At 52.3% G+C, this 17,687-nt stretch overlaps 2 protein-coding genes across 5 annotated transcripts in view; both read left to right on the forward strand.

Annotated features, from left to right (window-relative positions):
* apoc2 (apolipoprotein C-II) overlaps positions 1–1,047 on the forward strand; it is a 66,340-nt gene extending 65,293 nt beyond the window's left edge. For all 4 annotated transcript variants that reach the window (XM_086003988.1, XM_086003985.1, XM_086003987.1 and 1 more), the window contains one exon: positions 719–1,047. In XM_086003988.1, coding sequence (XP_085860114.1) covers positions 719–797 — 79 coding nt within the window. In that variant the 3' untranslated portion in view covers positions 798–1,047. The remainder of the gene's footprint in view (positions 1–718) is intronic.
* Positions 1,048–5,245: 4,198 nt separating this feature from the next.
* Positions 5,246–17,687, forward strand: part of LOC147109995 (serine protease 1-like) — a 64,785-nt gene continuing 52,343 nt past the window's right edge. The window contains exons 1-2 of the mRNA XM_086003989.1: positions 5,246–5,479; positions 13,569–13,728. Coding sequence (XP_085860115.1) covers positions 5,425–5,479; positions 13,569–13,728 — 215 coding nt within the window. The 5' untranslated portion in view covers positions 5,246–5,424. The remainder of the gene's footprint in view (positions 5,480–13,568; positions 13,729–17,687) is intronic.

Raw genomic sequence — 17,687 nt, forward strand, 5'->3', positions numbered from 1 at the left:
GCTTTACTCTGTATCTAACCCGTGCTGTACCTGCCCTGGGAGTGTTTGATGGGACAGTGTAGAGGGAGCTTTACTCTGTATCTAACCTGTGCTGTACTTGCCCTGGGGGTGTTTAATGGGACAGTGTAGAGGGAGCTTTACTCTGTATCTAACCCATGCTGTACTTGCCCTGGGAGTGTTTGATGGGACGGTGTAGAGGGAGCTTTACTCTGTATCTAACCCCGTGCTGTACCTGCCCTGGGAGTGTTTGATGGGACAGTGTAGAGGGAGCTTTACTCTGTATCTAACCTGTGCTGTACTTGCCCTGGGGGTGTTTGATGGGACAGTGTAGAGGGAGCTTTACTCTGTATCTAACCCCGTGCTGTACCTGCCCTGGGAGTGTTTTACGGGACAGTGTAGAGGGAGCTTTGCTCTGTATCTAACCCGTGCTGTACCTGCCCTGGGAGTGTTTGATGGGACAGTGTAGAGGGAGCTTTACTCTGCATCTAACCCCGTGCTGTACCTGCCCTGGGAGTGTTTGACGGGACAGTGTAGAGGAAGCTTCACTCTGTATCTAACCCGTGCTGTACTTGCCCTGGGAGTGTTTGATGGGACAGTGTAGAGGGAGCTTTACTCTGTATCTAACCCGTGCTGTACCTACCCTGGGAGTGTTTGACGGGACAGTGTAGAGGGAGCTTTACTCTGTAACTAACCGTCTGTTTGAATTTCCTTTTGCTAGGGCTGCATTTAACGGAAGTACAACAGCCTTATCCACTTACTTTGGCATCCTGGTGGATCAAGTGATGCACATGATTTGAATTTCAGTCTCCGATTGGCGGAATGGGATTGTGATCCAGCCCGTCCAAGAGATCCTGGGGTTAAGCCTTGGATCGGGGTGGCACCTGACTGCCATCCGTAACCGCTCATGCCTGCAGTGACACCAGCCACCGCTTCCTAGAAGACTCCTCAGCGATAAGGTCATTCCCGCGTGGTCTTGCGACCTCTTAAATAATTAAACATAATGCTTGTAAGAATTCTCCACTGCTTGCAATAAAGGAGGAACGCCGATCTGCCTCTCTCTGCTTTCTGTCTCGTAGAACATCTAAACTAGAGACGGGAGTAGACGGGCCTTGGTGAGACCACACCTGGAGTACTGTGTGCAGTTTTGTTCTCCTTACCTAAGAAAGGATATACTTGCCATAGAGGGAGTGCAGCAAAGGTTCACCAGACTGATTCCTGGGATGGCAGGACTGTCGTATGAGGAGGGATTGGGTCGACTAGGCCTGTATTCACTAGAGTTTAGAAGAATGAGAGGGGATCTGATTGAAACGTATAAAATTCTGACCGGGCTAGACAGACTGGATGCAGGGAGGATGTTTCCCCTGGCTGGGGGGGTCTAGAACGAGCGGTCACAGTCTCAGGATAAGGTGTCGGACATTTAGGACTGAGATGAGGAGAAATTTCTTCACTCAGAAAGGGAATTGGGCAAATACTTGAAGAGGAAAAACATTTCCAGGGCTGTGGGGAAAGAGCGAGGGAGAGAGTGGGACTAATTGGAGAACTCTGTTAAAGAGCCGGCACAGGCACGATGGGCCGAATGGCCTCCTTCTGTGCTGTGTGATTCTCCGATTCTGTGGTTCCTCCAGCACTGGTAATTCCGGCCTGAGCCCAGCAGAGGAAGATCTTGCACTGGGATGGCAGTGTCGGCCCGGCTCTTTCTCGCTCTGCCTCCAGCCCCACCTCTATTCTCTTTCGCTTTCTCTGTCCTGACTTAGATGCAGTATAACGTGGATAAATGTGAAGTTATCCACTTCGGTGGGAAAAAGAAGGCAGAGTATTATTTAAATGATGATAGATTGGGGAATGTTGATGTACAGAGGGACCTGGGTGTCCTTGTACACCAGTCACTCAAAGCAAGCATGCAGGTACAGCAAGCAGTTAGGAAGGCAAATGGTGTGTTGGCCTTCATTGCAAGAGGATTTGAGTACAGGAGCAAGGATGTCTTACTACAGTTATACAGGGCCTTGGTGAGACCACACCTGGAGTACTGTGTGCAGTTTTGGTCTCCTTACCTAAGAAAGGATATACTTGCCATAGAGGGAGTGCAGCGAAGGTTCACCAGACTGATTCCTGGGATGGCAGGACTGCCGTATGAGGAGAGATTGGGTCGACTAGGCCTGTATTCACTAGAGTTTAGAAGAATGAGAGGGGATCTCATTGTAACGTATAAAATTCTGACCGGGCTAGACAGACTGGATGCAGGGAGGGTGTTTCCCCTGGCTGGGGGGTCTAGAACGAGGGGTCACAGTCTCAGGATACGGGGTAGGACATTTAGGACTGAGATGAGGAGAAATGTCTTCACTCAGAGGGTGGTGAACCTGTGGAATTCTCGACCACAGAAGGCTGTGGAGGCCAAGTCACTGAATATATTTAAGAAGGAGATCGATAGATTTCTAGACACAAAAGGCATCAAGGGGTATGGGGAGAGAGCGGGAATATGGTATTGAGATAGAGGATCAGACATGATCATATTGAATGGCAGAGCAGGCTCGAGGTGCCGAATGGCCGACTCCTGCTCCTAGAATCGTCGAAGCTTAAAGTACAGGAGGAGGCCATTCGGCCCATTGTGCCGGTGGCGCCCCTTTGAAAGAGCTCTCCTATTAGACACGCTGGCGTCAGCCGTGGCTCAGTGGGCAGCACCTTCGCCCCTGAGTCAGAAGGTCATGTGTTCAAGTCCCACTGCAGAGGCTCGAGCACAAAAATCTAGGCTGACACTCCAGTGCAGTGCTGAGGGAGCGCCGCACTGTCGGAGGGGCAGTACTGAGGGAGCGCAGCACTGTCGGAGGTACAGTACTGAGGGAGCGCCGCACTGTCGGAGGGGCAGTACTGAGGGAGCGCCGCACTGTCGGAGGGGCAGTACTGAGGGAGCGCCGCACTGTCGGAGGGGCAGTACTGAGGGAGCGCCGCACTGTCGGAGGGTCAGTACTGAGGGAGCGCCGCACTGTCGGAGGGGCAGTACTATGGGAGCGCCACACTGTCAGAGGGACAGTACTGAGGGAGCGCCGCACTGTCGGAGGGTCAGTACTAAGGGAGCGCCGCACTGTCGGAGGGGCAGTACTGAGGGAGCGCCGCACTGTCAGAGGGGCAGTACTGAGGGAGCGCCGCACTGTTGAAGGGGCAGTACTGAGGGAGCGCCGCACTGTCGGAGGGGTAGTACAGAGGGAGTGCCACACTGTTGGAGGGGCAGTACTGAGGGAGCGCCGCACTGTCGGAGGGTCAGTACTAAGGGAGCGCCGCACTGTCGGAGGGGCAGTACTGAGGGAGCGCCGCACTGTCAGAGGGGCAGTACTGAGGGAGCGCCGCACTGTTGAAGGGGCAGTACTGAGGGAGCGCCGCACTGTCGGAGGGGTAGTACAGAGGGAGTGCCACACTGTTGGAGGGGCAGTACTGAGGGAGCGCCGCACTGTCGGAGGGGCAGTACTGAGAGAGTGCCGCACTGTTGGAGGGGCAGTACTGAGGGAGCGCCACACTGTCGGAGGTGCACTACTGAGAGGGCGCCGCACTGTCAGAGGGGCAGTGCTGAGGGAGTGCCGCACTGTCGGAGGGGCAGTACTGAGGGAGCGCCGCACTGTCAGAGGGGCCGTACTGAGGGAGCGCTGCACTGTCGGAGGGGCAGTGATGAGGGAGCGCCGCACTGTCGGAGGGGCAGTACTGAGGGAGTGCTGCACTGTTGGAGGGGCAGTACTGAGGGAGCGCCGCACTGTCGGAGGGGCAGTACAGAGGGAGCGCCGCACTGTCAGAGGGGCAGTACTGAGAGAGTGCCGCACTGTTGGAGGGGCAGTACTGAGGGAGCGCCGCACTGTCGGAGGGGAAGTACTGAGGGAGCGCTGCTCTGTCGGAGGCTCAGTACTGAGGGAGCACAGCACTGTCGGAGGGGCAGTACTGAGGGAGCGCAGCAGTGTCGGAGGGGCAGTACTGAGGGAGCGCTGCACTGTCGGAGGGGCAGTACTGAGGGAGCGCCGCACTGTCGGAGGGGCAGTACTGAGGGAGCGCCGCACTGTCGGAGGGGCAGTAATGAGAGAGCGCCGCAGTGTCGGAGGGGCCGTCTTTCAGATGAGATGTTAAACCGAGGCCCCGTCTGCTCTCTCAGGTGGACGTAAAAGATCCCACAGCCACTATTTCGAAGAACAGGGGAGTTCTGCCCTGGTGTGCATGAACAGAGAGGCCTGGGGGTATGTGTGCACAAATCGTTGAAGGTGGCAGGGCAGGTTGAGAAAGCGGTTAAAAAAGCACACGGGATCCTGAGCTTCATAAACAGAGGCATAGAGTACAAATACAAGGAAGTTATGATGAACCTTTATACAACACTGGTTCGGCCTCAACTGGAGTATTGTGTCCAATTCTGGGCCCCGCACTTTAGCAAGGATGTGAATGTCTTAGAGAGGGTGCAGAAAAGATTTACGAGAATGGTTCCAGGGATGAGGGACTTCCGTGATGTGGAGAGACTGGAGAAGCTGGGGTTGTTCTCCTTGGAGCAGAGAAGGTCGAGAGGAGATTTGATCGAGGTGTTCAAAATCATGAGGGGTCTGGACAGAGTAGATAGAGAGAAACTGTTCCCATTGGCGGAAGGGTCGAGAACCAGAGGACACAGATTTAAGGTGATTGGCAGAAGAACCAAAGGCAACATGAGGGAAAACCTTTTCACACAGCGAGTGGTCAGGATCTGGAATGCACTGCAAGAAGGGGTGGTGGAGGCAGATTTAACCATGGCTTTCAAAAGGGAGTTGGATAAGTACCTGAAGGAAAAAAATTGCAGGGCTACGGGGAAAGGGCGGGGGAGTGGGACTAGCTGAAGTGGTCTTGCAGAGAGCCGGCACGGGCTCGATGGGCCAAATGGCCTCCTTCTGTGTTGTAACCATTCTCTGATTCTATGGTGTCCTGGCCCAATCCCTCAATCATCCCTAAAACATTGCTGTTCAGTGACTGCACTTTCTTTCTCTCGTTCTCTCATTCTTTCTTTCTCTCTTTTTCTCTTTCTCTCTCTCTCTCTTTCTCTCTCTCTCTCTTTCTCTCTTTCTTTCTTTCTCTCCTTTCTTTCTCTCTCTCTTTCTCTCTCTCTCTCTCTCTCTCTTTCTTTCTTTCATTCCCATCATGCCTCACCAGATCCCCACCAACACCCGCTGACGTCCTACAATAGAGAAGCCCTGTGATTTCCCACTTGCTGTGAGTCATGTTTATGACCCGCGATGTGCGCACAGTGTCAGCCCCGGATAAGACTGACTGACTGAAGCGAGACGCCGCTGTTTTCTTGTTTCTCACGTGTCCCTCCTGGGTCCGGAAGGTACAAGGTGTAATCGAGCAGGGTCAGCACGGCGGCCAGGCGAGCTGTCCCAGGAACAGCCCGCCACGCGCTCTCTATCCCTGGCGGTGCAGTTTTAGTTGAAGATGTTTACGGCGGGGATGAAGACTATCTTGTTATCTGCGCTGATTGCTGCAGGAGGTAATTATGTTGACGGGGTGAGATGACGAGGTGCTGAGAGGAGGCTGGTGTGGAGCATAAACACCGGCACGGACCAGATGGGCTGTGCACTCGATACAACTCTCCGTAACTAAGTATTACGCTGTTTGCAAGCCTTGTTTTGACTGAACATTATCTTTGACACTAAGGTTCTTTGGGGTAAAGATTGGGTGGTGCCCCCTAACTTCTGCCAGAGTAGCGCCCCGAAAACGTTAGCGCCCCCGCGCCCGAAATTGAATGGTAGCGGCCCAAGCAGGAGGCGGGGGGCTACTGGAAGCGTCCACCTCCCTCTCGGGGCGCTCCCATTGAATGTCGCGGCGCTATGCGCAACAGCGCCACGCGGGTCGGCACGTAGCGCGGCGGTACTGCAGGCCTCCCTCCCCTGATTAAAGGCCCAAACAAAAATGGCCGCCCCGCACCTGCCCCTTAATTCACTCTGCCCCGAACACGGCACCCTGAGCCTGTCGGACATGGCGTCCGGCTGTAGGTCAAGGGGCGCGAGCAGGGGCGCTGCGCACGGCGACGACATCATCGCCGGAGGCCCAGCGCCGCGGGGCGCCACCGGCAGCCCCCGCCATTATCCTCCCGTGGAGTTTCGTGCGAGGCGTCAGCGGTGCCGCGCCTGGGCGCTAAGCAACCGGATGTTTCCCTTTGAGTTTACACACAGTCGGGAGCCTGAACCGCCGGCGCACCGTGGCTGCAGTGTGTACCATCTACAAGATGCACTGCAGCAACTCGCCAAGGCTTCTTCGGCAGCACCTCCCAAACCCGCGACCTCTTCCACCTAGAAGGACAAGGGCAGCAGGCGCATGGGAACACCACCACCTCCAAGTTCCCCTCCAAGTCACACACACCACCCTGACTTGGAAATATATCGGCCGTTCCTTCATCGTCGCTGGGTCAAAATCCTGGAACTCCCCAACAGCACTGTGGGAGCACCTTCACCACACGGACTGCAGCGGTTCGAGAAGGCAGCCCACCACCTTCTCAAGGGGCAATTAGGGATGGGCAATAAATACTGGGATTGCCAGTGACGCCCACACCCCATAAACAAATTTTTAAACATCATAGATGTCAATCAGGCCCCTCCTAATTCTGGTTTTCATTTTTAAGGCCCCGGTTTAGGTTGTGGCTACGCTGCATATCGAACCTCGCTATCCACAGAGTGTGAGGTGCGGGTGGCAACCCGAGTTATACTGCAGGCTGCGAACCGCACCCTGCCCACCAGGAGCTGGTGCTGCGCTTGCTGTGCTTGCAGAATGAGTGGAGGTTTTCCCCACTCTCCGATAGCATTGGAGGGACTCTGAAGTGAGCTGAGAGAGGGCCAAGGGACTGGAGTTATACCCCACACTGTGCCAGGCCCAAGCAGTGTGAGGCAGCCTCATTTCTCCAGCGCCTTTCCCAACCTCAGGACGTCCCAAAGCGCTTCACAGCCAATGAAGCACTTTTTGAAGTGTAGTCACTGTTGTAATGTGGGAAACGCGGCAGCCAATTTGCGCACAGCAAGCTCCCACAAACAGCAATGTGATAATGGTTTTTTTGTGATGTTGTTTGAGAGATAAATATTGCCCCAGGACACCGGGGAGAACTCCCCCTGCTCTTCTTCGAAAGAGTGCCATGGGATCCTTTACGTCCAACTGAGAGAGCAGACAGGGCCTCGGTTGAGGGGTGATCTAAAATGATAAAGGGGTAGAAAAGAACATAAGAACTTAAGAAATAGGAGCAGGAATAGACCACTTGGCCCCTCGAGCCTGCTCCGCCATTCAATAAGATCATGGCTGATCTTGGGCTCAAAGCCACTTCCCCGCCCACTCCCCATAACCCTTCACTCCCTTATCTTGCAAAAATCTGTCTATCTCCACCTTAAATGTATTTAATGACCCAGCCTCCAGAGCTCTCTGGGGCAGAGAATTCCACAGATTTACGGCCCTCTGAGAGAAGAAATTCCTCCTCACCTCAGTTCTAAAAGGGCGACCCTTTATTCTGAAACTATGCCCCCGAGTTCTAGATTCCCCCACGAGGGGAAACATCCTCTCTGCATCTACCCTGTCGAGCCCCCTCAGTATCTTATGTTTCAATAAGATCCCCTCTCATTCTTCTAAACTCCAATGAGTATCGGCCCAACCTGCTCAACCTTTCCTCATAAGTCAAACCCCCTCATCTCAGGAATCAACCTCGTGAATCATCTCTGAACTGTCTACAGAGAAACGATTCCCTCTGATCATGGAAATAAAGTATATGGGGGGCGTAATCTTAAAATTAGAGCCAGGCCGTTCAGTAGTGAAATCAGGAAGCACTTCTTCACACAAAGGCTAGTGAAAATCTTCTGACTCAGGGGTACATAAACCATGAGTTCAATATTTTGCAATACAATTCCGAGCTACCATATTAGTTTACAACCCAAAGGTAATTATGGGTGTGTTGACCAAAGGCTTGCTGCATGAATTAGCACGAATGCGATACTGCGTAAAGATTACATTCTAAGAGATCTTAATTGTTTTATTATTGCGCTCCTCCAGTTAAAATTCTCATCCTTGTTTTCAAATCCCTCCATGGTCTCCTCATCCACCTCCCTATCTCTGTAACCTCCTCCAACCCCACAACACTCCCTATCTCTGTAACCTCCTCCAACCCCACAACACTCCCTATCACTGTAACCTCCTCCAACCCCACAACCCTCCCTATCTCTGTAACCTCCTCCAGCCCCCTACAACCCTCCCAATCTCTGTAACCTCCTCCAGCCCCCTACAACCCTCCCTATCTCTGTAACCTCCTCCAGCCCTACAACCCTCCCTATCTCTGTAACCTCCTCCAGCCCCCTACAACCCTCCCTATCTCTGTAACCTCCTCCAGCCCCCTACAACCCTCCCTATCTCTGTAACCTCCTCCAGCCCTACAACCCTCCCTATCTCTGTAACCTCCTCCAGCCCCCTACAACCCTCCCTATCTCTGTAACCTCCTCCAGCCCCCTACAACCCTCCCTATGTCTGTAACCTCCTCCAGCCCCGACAACCCTCCTTATCTCTGTAACCTCCTCCAGCCCCCTACAACCCTCCCTATCTCTGTAACCCCCTCCAGCCCTACAACCCTCCCTATCTCTGTAACCTCCTCCAGCCCCCTACAACCCTCCCTATCTCTGTAACCTCCTCCAGCCCCCTACAACCCTCCCTATGTCTGTAACCTCCTCCAGCCCCCTACAACCCTCCCTATCTCTGTAACCCCCTCCAGCCCTACAACCCTCCCTATCTCGGTAACCTCCTCCAGCCCCTACAACCCTCCCTATCTCTGTAACCTCCTCCAGCCCTACAACCCTCCCTATCTCTGTAACCTCCTACAACCCTCCCTATCTCTGTAACCTCCTCCAGCCCCTACAACCCTCCCTATCTCTGTAGCCTCCTCCAGCCCCTACAACCCTCCCTATCTCTGTAACCTCCTCCAGCCCCGACAAACCTCCCTATCTCTGTAACCTCCTCCAGCCCCTACAACCCTCCCTATCTCTGTCACCTCCTCCAGCCCCTACAACCCTCCCTATCTCTGTAGCCTCCTCCAGCCCCTACAACCCTCCCTATCTCTGTAACCTCCTCCAGCCCCTACAACCCTCCCTATCTCTGTAACCTCCTCCAGCCCCCTACAACCCTCCCTACCTCTGTAAACACCTCCAGCCCCTACAACCCTCCCTATCTCGGTAACCTCCTCCAGCCCCTACAATCCTCCCTATCTCTGTAACCTCCTCCAGCCCCTACAACCCTCCCTATCTCTGTAGCCTCCTCCAGCCCCTACAACCCTCCCTATCTCTGTAACCTCCTCCAGCCCCTACAAACCTCCCTATCTCTGTAACCTCCTCCAACCCCTACAACCCTATCTCTGTAACCTCCTCCAGCCCCCTACAACCCTCCCTATGTCTGTAACCTCCTCCAGCCCCGACAACCCTCCTTATCTCTGTAACCACCTCCAGCCCCCTACAACCCTCCCTATCTCTGTAACCCCCTCCAGCCCTACAACCCTCCCTATCTCTGTAACCTCCTCCAGCCCCCTACAACCCTCCCTATCTCTGTAACCTCCTCCAGCCCCCTACAACCCTCCCTATGTCTGTAACCTCCTCCAGCCCCGACAACCCTCCTTATCTCTGTAACCTCCTCCAGCCCCCTACAACCCTCCCTATCTCTGTAACCTCCTCCAGCCCACTACAACCCTCCCTATCTCGGTAACCTCCTCCAGCCCCTACAACCCTCCCTATCTCTGTAACCTCCTCCAGCCCTACAACCCTCCCTATCTCTGTAACCTCCTACAACCCTCCCTATCTCTGTAACCTCCTCCAGCCCCTACAACCCTCCCTATCTCTGTAGCCTCCTCCAGCCCCTACAACCCTCCCTATCTCTGTAACCTCCTCCAGCCCCTACAAACCTCCCTATCTCTGTAACCTCCTCCAGCCCCTACAACCCTCCCTATCTCTGTCACCTCCTCCAGCCCCTACAACCCTCCCTATCTCTGTAGCCTCCTCCAGCCCCTACAACCCTCCCTATCTCTGTAACCTCCTCCAGCCCCTACAACCCTCCCTATCTCTGTAACCTCCTCCAGCCCCCTACAACCCTCCCTACCTCTGTAAACACCTCCAGCCCCTACAACCCTCCCTATCTCGGTAACCTCCTCCAGCCCCTACAATCCTCCCTATCTCTGTAACCTCCTCCAGCCCCTACAACCCTCCCTATCTCTGTAGCCTCCTCCAGCCCCTACAACCCTCCCTATCTCTGTAACCTCCTCCAGCCCCTACAAACCTCCCTATCTCTGTAACCTCCTCCAACCCCTACAACCCTATCTCTGTAACCTCCTCCAGCCCCCTACAACCCTCCCTATCTCTGTAACCTCCTCCAGCCCCTACAACTCTCCCTATCTCTGTAACCTCCTCCAGCCCCTACAACCCTCCCTATCTCTGTAACCCCCTCCAGCCCCTACAACCCTCCCTATCTCTGTAACCTCCTCCAGCCCCTACAACCCTCCCTATCTCTGTAACCCCCTCCAGCCCCTACAACCCTCCCTATCTCTGTAACCTCCTCCAGCCCCTACAACCCTCCCTATCTCTGTAACCCCCTCCAGCCCCTACAACCCTCCCAGATCTCTGCGCTCCTCCAATTCTGGCCTCTTGCGCATCCCCCGATTTCCATCGCTCCACCATTGCCGGCCGTGCCTTCAGCCGCCTGGGCCCCGAGCTCTGGAATTCCCTCCCTAAACCTCTCCGCCTCTCTCTCCTCCTTTAAGATGCTCCTTAAAACCGACCTCTCTGACCAAGCTTTTGGTCGCCCATCCTAATATCTCCTAATGTGGCTCAGGGTCAAATTGTTGTTTGATAATCGCTCCTGTGAAGTCCCTTGGGACGTTTCACTGCGTTAAAGGTGCTATATAAATACCAGTTGTTGTTGTTGTAAAGTTCCTGGTCTCCAGTCAATCAAATCACAGTCACGCTTTAAGAAAATCTCGAGAACTAGGGAGGGTACAGAGCAGATTTACGAGGAAGTTGCCAGGACTGGGGAATTTTAGCTATGAGGAAAGATTGGAGAGGCTGGGGTTGTTTTCTTTGGAACAGAGGAGGCTGAGGGGAGACTTGATTTAATTTTTTTAAATTTGTTTATGGGATGTGGGCGTCGCTGGCAAGGCCAGCATTTATTGCCCATCCCTAGTTGCCCCTTGAGAAGGTGGTGGTGAGCCGCCTTCTTGAACCGCTGCAGTCCGTGTGGTGAAGGTGCTCCCACAGTGCTGTTAGGGAGGGAGTTCCAGGATTTTGACCCAGCGACGATGAAGGAACGGCCGATATATTTCCAAGTCAGGATGGTGTGTGACTTGGAGGGGAACTTGGAGGTGGTGGTGTTCCCATGCGCCTGCTGCCCTTGTCCTTCTAGGTGGAAGAGGTGGCGGGTTTGGGAGGTGCTGCCGAAGAAGCCTTGGCGAGTTGCTGCAGTGCATCTTGTAGATGGTACACACTGCAGCCACGGTGCGCCGGTGGTGGAGGGAGTGAATGTTTAAGGTGGTGGATGGGGTGCCGATCAAGCGGGGCTGCTTTGTCCTGGATGGTGTCGAGCTTCTCGAGTGTTGTTGGAGCTGCACTCATCCAGGCAAGTGGAGAGTATTCCATCACACTCCTGACTTGTGCCTTGTAGATGGTGGAAAGGCTTTGGGGTGTCTAAATTTATGAGGGGCTTAGATAGAGTGGATAGGAAGGACCTATTTCCCCGAGCAGAGAGGTCAATAACCAGGGGGCAGAGATTGAAAGTAATTGGTGGAAGGATTAGAGGGGAGTTGAGGAGAACTTTTTTCACCCAGAGGGTGGTGGGGGTCTGGAACTCACTGCCTGAAAGGGTGGGAGAGGCAGAAACCCTCATCACATTTAAAAAGTTCTTGGATATGCCCTTGAAGTGCCGTAACCTGCAGGGCCATGGACCGAGAGCTGGAAAGTGGGATTAGACTGGAGAGCTCATTGGGCCGGCACGGACACGGTGGGTCGAATGGCCTCCTCCCGTGCTGTAACTTTCTATGATTCCTTGAACGTTTTGGTGGGGCTAGACTGGCTCCTGTGGCGATGCGCATGTTGAATAAAAGCTACCTGTAGCCTTCAGGTGAGCTGAGGTTAGCGGGCAGGCTGGATCACGGCACCCAGTCGCACTTCAGTCCTTGTGTTAAAGTCATCCTTTTTCTATCAGGCAGGATATCGTGGCCTTGGAGAGAGTGTAGTGCAGATTGCCCAGAATGAAATCCGGGGCTAAAAGGGTTAAATCACAAGGACAGGTTGGCCCAGACTAGGATTGTCCTCCCTCGAGTTTAGAAGATTAAGGGGCGATCTAATCGAGGTGTTGGAGATGATTAAAGGATTCGACAGGGTAGAGAGAGAGAAACTATTTCCTCTGGTGGGGGGAGTCCAGAACAAGGGGGGCAGAACCTTAAAATTAGAGCCAGGCCGTTCAGGGGTGATGTCAGGAAGCACTTCTTCACACAAAGGGTGGTGGAAATCTGGAACTCTCTCCCCCCAAAAAGCTTTTGCGGCTGGAGGTCAATTGAAAATGTCAAGGCTGGGATTAATCTTTAGGTAAGGTAAGATATGGGGCTGAGGCGGTTAAATGGAGTTAAGATACAGATCAGACATGATATGAACATAGGAAGAGGAGGAGGCCCGTCCAGCCCCTCGAGCCTGTTACCATAGGAACAGGAGGAGGCCCATTCAGCCCCTCGAGCCTGTTACACAGAAACAGGAGGAGGCCCATTCAGCCCCTCGAGCCTGTCACACAGGAACAGGGGGAGGCCCATTCAGCCCCTCGAGCCTGTTACATAGGAACAGGAGGAGGCCCATTCAGCCCCTCGAGCCTGTTACACAGGAACAGGAGGAGGCCCATTCAGCCCCTCGAGCCTGTCACACAGGAACAGGGGGAGGCCCATTCAGCCCCTCGAGCCTGTTACATAGGAACAGGAGGAGGCCCATTCAGCCCCTCGAGCCTGTTACACAGGAACAGGAGGAGGCCCATTCAGCCCCTCGAGCCTGTCACACAGGAACAGGAGGAGGCCAATTCAGCCCCTCGAGCCTGTTACACAGGAACAGGAGGTGGCCCATTCAGCCCCTCGAGCCTGTTCCGCTATTCAATGAGATCATGGTTGATCTGTGACCTAACTCCATCTACCCGCCTTTGCCCCATATCCCTTAATACCTTTGGTTAACAGAAATCTATCGATCTCAGATTTAAAATTAACAATTGACCCCAGCATCAATTGCCATTTGCGGAAGAGAGTTCCAAACTTCTACCACCCTTTGTGTGTAGAAGTGTTTCCGAACTTCACTCCTGAAAGGTCTGGCTCTAATTTTTAGACTCTGCCCCCTAGTCCTAGAATCCCCAACCAGCGGAAATAGTTTCTCTCTATCTACCCTATCAGTTCCCCCTTAATATCTTGAAAACTTTGCGGTATTAAGGGGAACTGATAGGGTAGATAGAGAGAAAGCATCTCATTGAATGACGGAACAGGCTTGAGGGGCTGAATGGCCTCCCCCTGTTCCAATGTTCCTAAATTCTTCTCCCCATATTTCTGCTTTCAGTTGCCTCCTGTTCCGGCGGCGACAAAGTAGTCGCTGGCTACGAGTGTGTCCCTCACAGTCTTCCGTACCAGGTCTACATAACGGGGTTCCGGAGACCACGGTGTGGAGCATCTCTCCTCAACACAGAGTGGATCCTCTCGGCAGCTCACTGCTACTTACGGTAAGCTGCTGGAACGCAACCCTCCTCCACGGCTTCACACGCTGACGGTACCCAGCTCTCGCCCCGTCCAACACAGACCACACCTTGAGTATTGTGTGCAGTTTTGGTCGCCTTATCTGAGGAAGGATGTTCTTGTCATGGAGGGAGTGCAGCAAAGATTCACCAGACTGATACCTGGGATGGCAGGAATGACGTATGAGGAGAGATTGGGTCGATTGGGCTTATACTTATTATGTCCGTGAATGATTGAGACACGGACAGCAGGAGTTGAACAAAACAAGTCTTTACTGATTGAAGTCAATCGGGAAAACTGAAACTACATAGGCTCACTAGCACCTTTTATACAGTGGTGGTCACTGCCGGTACTGCAGTCTGAGACCAGTTATTCTCTTAAAGGTACATACACAACAATTCCTCCCCTTTTAGATAAACAGTACATAACATTCATTTAACAACTAAATGATAACGAATTACAATCACAATTACGGTTGCTAGATACATTGGTTAAGTTTAAGCAATTATAAGTTCAGTCTTTGAGGAGGCTTCCTGATTCTGTCTGGATAACGCCTCTTTGGGGTATCAGGTTCTTCTGGCAAGGTTGAGTCGGGATCAATGTCGTTGTTTGGTTCATCTGCTTCCAATATCACCGATTCTGCGGTAGCTGCAATTGGAACGTCGATTCCATTGTCAGGTGTATCAGATCGTGGTGTGGAGTTGACGTTTTCCAGTGACTCTAGAATCTGGTCAGCATGGCGTCTTACAATGCTCTCTCCAACGTCCACGGTATACATGAGAGGTCCTTGCCGTGTACAAATCGCTCCTGGCTGCCATTTCTCAGTGCGGTAGTCCCGGGCCAAAACTGGTTGACCTATCTTAAAACTCCTGGTCAGCCTTTCATTCATATTCTGAAACTGCCTGTTCTCCACATCTCTTCGGACGTTTGGCTTAACCAAATCCAAGCGGCATCGTAGTCTTCGATTGAAGAACATCATGGCTGGAGTTTGGTTGGTAACCGCATGTGTCACATTCTGGTAGGCAAACAAGAAGTTGTCCACCTTGTGTTGTAGGGGTATATCTTCATTACACATTGCCTTGATAGCCTTCTTGAATGTTTGAACAAATCTCTCGGCCAATCCATTAGTGGCTGGATGATATGGGGCAGATGTGTAATGTGTAGTTCTTTAAGAACCTCCGAAACTCTTCAGACAGAAACTGTGGTCCATTGTCAGAGCAAATCTGTTGAGGCAGCCCATTCCTGGCGAATATGGTTCGTAAAACTGTGATAGTTTTTTCCGTGGTGGTTGAGGACATTTTTATTACCTCTGGCCACTTTGAATGTGCATCCACTGCAATTAAAAACATCGAGTCCATGAAGGGACCAGCAAAATCAATGTGCACCCTTTGCCATGGAGATGAGGGCCACTCCCATGGATGCAGAGGAGCTTGTGGTGGGGCGTTTTGGACCTTCTGGCATCCTGCACAGGTCTTGGTCATCTCCTCGATTTCTCTATCGATTCCCGGCCACCACACAAACGCTCTGGCTAAGTTCTTCATTTTTACCCCACCCAAATGACCCTCATGAAGCTCATTGAGCACGCTATCCGTCAACTTAGGTGGAATTACTACTCTGGATCCACACATCAAGGTTCCTCTGCACACTGACAGCTGTTCTCTTCTCGGCGAGAATGCTGGCAGCAGTGGTTCGCCATGTGCTGGCCATCCCTTCACCATTAAATCATAGACCCGTGATAGTGTCGGGTCATTCCGTGTTTCCTTTTCTATGTTTGCATTCGTCACAGGGAGACATTCGACTATGGTCAAGTGGAATAACTCCATTGGATCCACTGCAAGGTCTTCTTCTTCCACCATCGGCAATGGTAGGCGTGACAATCCATCAGCATTCCCATGCTATTTAGTTCCTTTGTACTCGATGTCATATTGGTGTGCCCCTAGGAAAAGGGACAACCTCTGCAGCCGTTGTACTGTCATTATCGGTACGCCCTTCTGAGGGTTGAAAATGGAGACAAGAGGTTGATGATCGGTTAGTAGAGTAAATTTTTGACCGTGCAGGTAGTGATTGAACTTCTTCACCCCCACACTAGGCTGAGGGCCTCTCTGTCAATCTGGGCGTAGTTACGCTCGACAGAAGTTAACGAGCGTGACGCAAAAGCTATCGGCCTCTCTAAACCATCAAGGAATTTATGTGACAGTACCGCCCCAATGCCGTAGGGAGACGCATCACACGCCAGTCTGATCGGCAGTGCTGGGTTGTAGTGAGCCAATACTTCTCTTGAAGTGATTAAGTCCTTACTCTTCTGAAAGGCCCGCTTACAGTCATTGCTCCATTTGCATGCTACTCCTGTTCGTAGCAGGGCGTTCAGTGGGTGCAGAATTGTCGACAAATTCGGCAAAAACTTATGGTAGTAATTCACCAATCCGAGGAATGACCTTAGTTGCGACACATTTTCAGGCGCTGGGGCCTTAGCAACCGCTTCAATTTTGTCAGGGGACTTATGTAACCCCTCTTCATCAATCACGTGGCCACAATACGATATCTGTTTCTTAAAAAACTCGTACTTGGGGCGGTTGGCTCGTAGCCCATGTTCCCGTAGTCTAGTGAGCACCTGTTCTAGGTTGTTAAGGTGTTCACTGTCATCTTCACCTGTCACAGGGATGTCGTCCAAGTAACACTGAGTCCCCGGAATCCCTTGCAGCACTTGTTCCATCGCTCTTTGCCATATCGCCGGAGCCGATGCTACTCCGAATACCAATCGATGATACTGGTAAAGACCTTTGTGAGTGTTTATCGTGAGATACTTCCTAGAGGATTCTTCAACCTCCATCTGCAAATATGCTTCTGCTAGGTCAATTTTTGTAAAACGCTTCCCTCCAGACAGTGAGGCGAAGATGTCTTCTATCCTTGGAAGAGGATATTGTACTGTGTGAAGGACAGGGTTCACCGTCACCTTGAAATCCTCACAGATGCGAACCTTCCTTGGCTCCTCAGACTTATTGCTTAACGTTTTCTTCATGACAGGAACGATGGGTGTCGCCCACTCGCTCCAGTCGATCTTAGACAACACGTCTGCCTTCTCCAGATTCTCCAGCTCTGCCTCGACGGCTGGGCAAATTGCATATGGCACCGGTCTTGCTTTGAAAAACTTGGGAATTGCATTCTGTTCTATTTTTATCGAGGCGGTTACGCCTTTAAGCGTGCCCAGTTCTTGTTGAAATACCTCTTTGGCGTTAGCTAAGATTGTTGACAATCGTCCAGGAGTGACGTCGTCATCTTTTTTACCGTCCACCGTCATTGCATGAATGGAGTGCCAATCTAAGCTTATCTTCCTGATCCATTCACGTCCCAATAACGGTGGTCCACCATTTTGCAGAATGTAGAGGTACAATTTCCGTATTTTCTTGCCGTTGTATTCGACAGGCACCCTTATTTTTCCGCTGGGGTATACTTTTTGCCCCGTATACGTCGTCAAGACGATGGATGTCTCTCTCAAGGGTATGTGTGAGAATAGCCGCTCATAGTCTCGTCGATTCATGACGGTTAGCACTGATCCTGTATCCAATTCCATTTTAACTTGGGACCCTGCTATCGTGAGGGTGACCCAAATGGTTCGGTGATCCTCTTTTGCGATTACATTGTGAAGTTTGAGACAGCTCAGTCTCCTGTTCCCGGATTCACTATCGCTCATCTGGTCTTCGGAACTACTGTCCGTCATCTTTTGTACTTTCTTGTACGGTTCCTTAGTAGCCTTTTTGTTGTCGCTGGTCTTCTTCCCAGACCTGCAAACTCGTGCAATGTGTCCCATCTTTCCGCATTGCCTGCATATTTTGTCTTTGGACCAGCAGTCCTTCTGGTCATGGTTAGTTCTGCCGCAGCGATAACATTTTGCAAATCCCCGTGTCATTTCGTGGGTGCCGTATTCCTGTGGCTTTTGTTGAATTTC

Source organism: Somniosus microcephalus, chromosome 12 (assembly GCF_052327205.1).
Source record: "Somniosus microcephalus isolate GS21.2 chromosome 12, FLI_Smic_1.0, whole genome shotgun sequence".
Taxonomy (NCBI): Eukaryota; Metazoa; Chordata; class Chondrichthyes; order Squaliformes; family Somniosidae; genus Somniosus; species Somniosus microcephalus.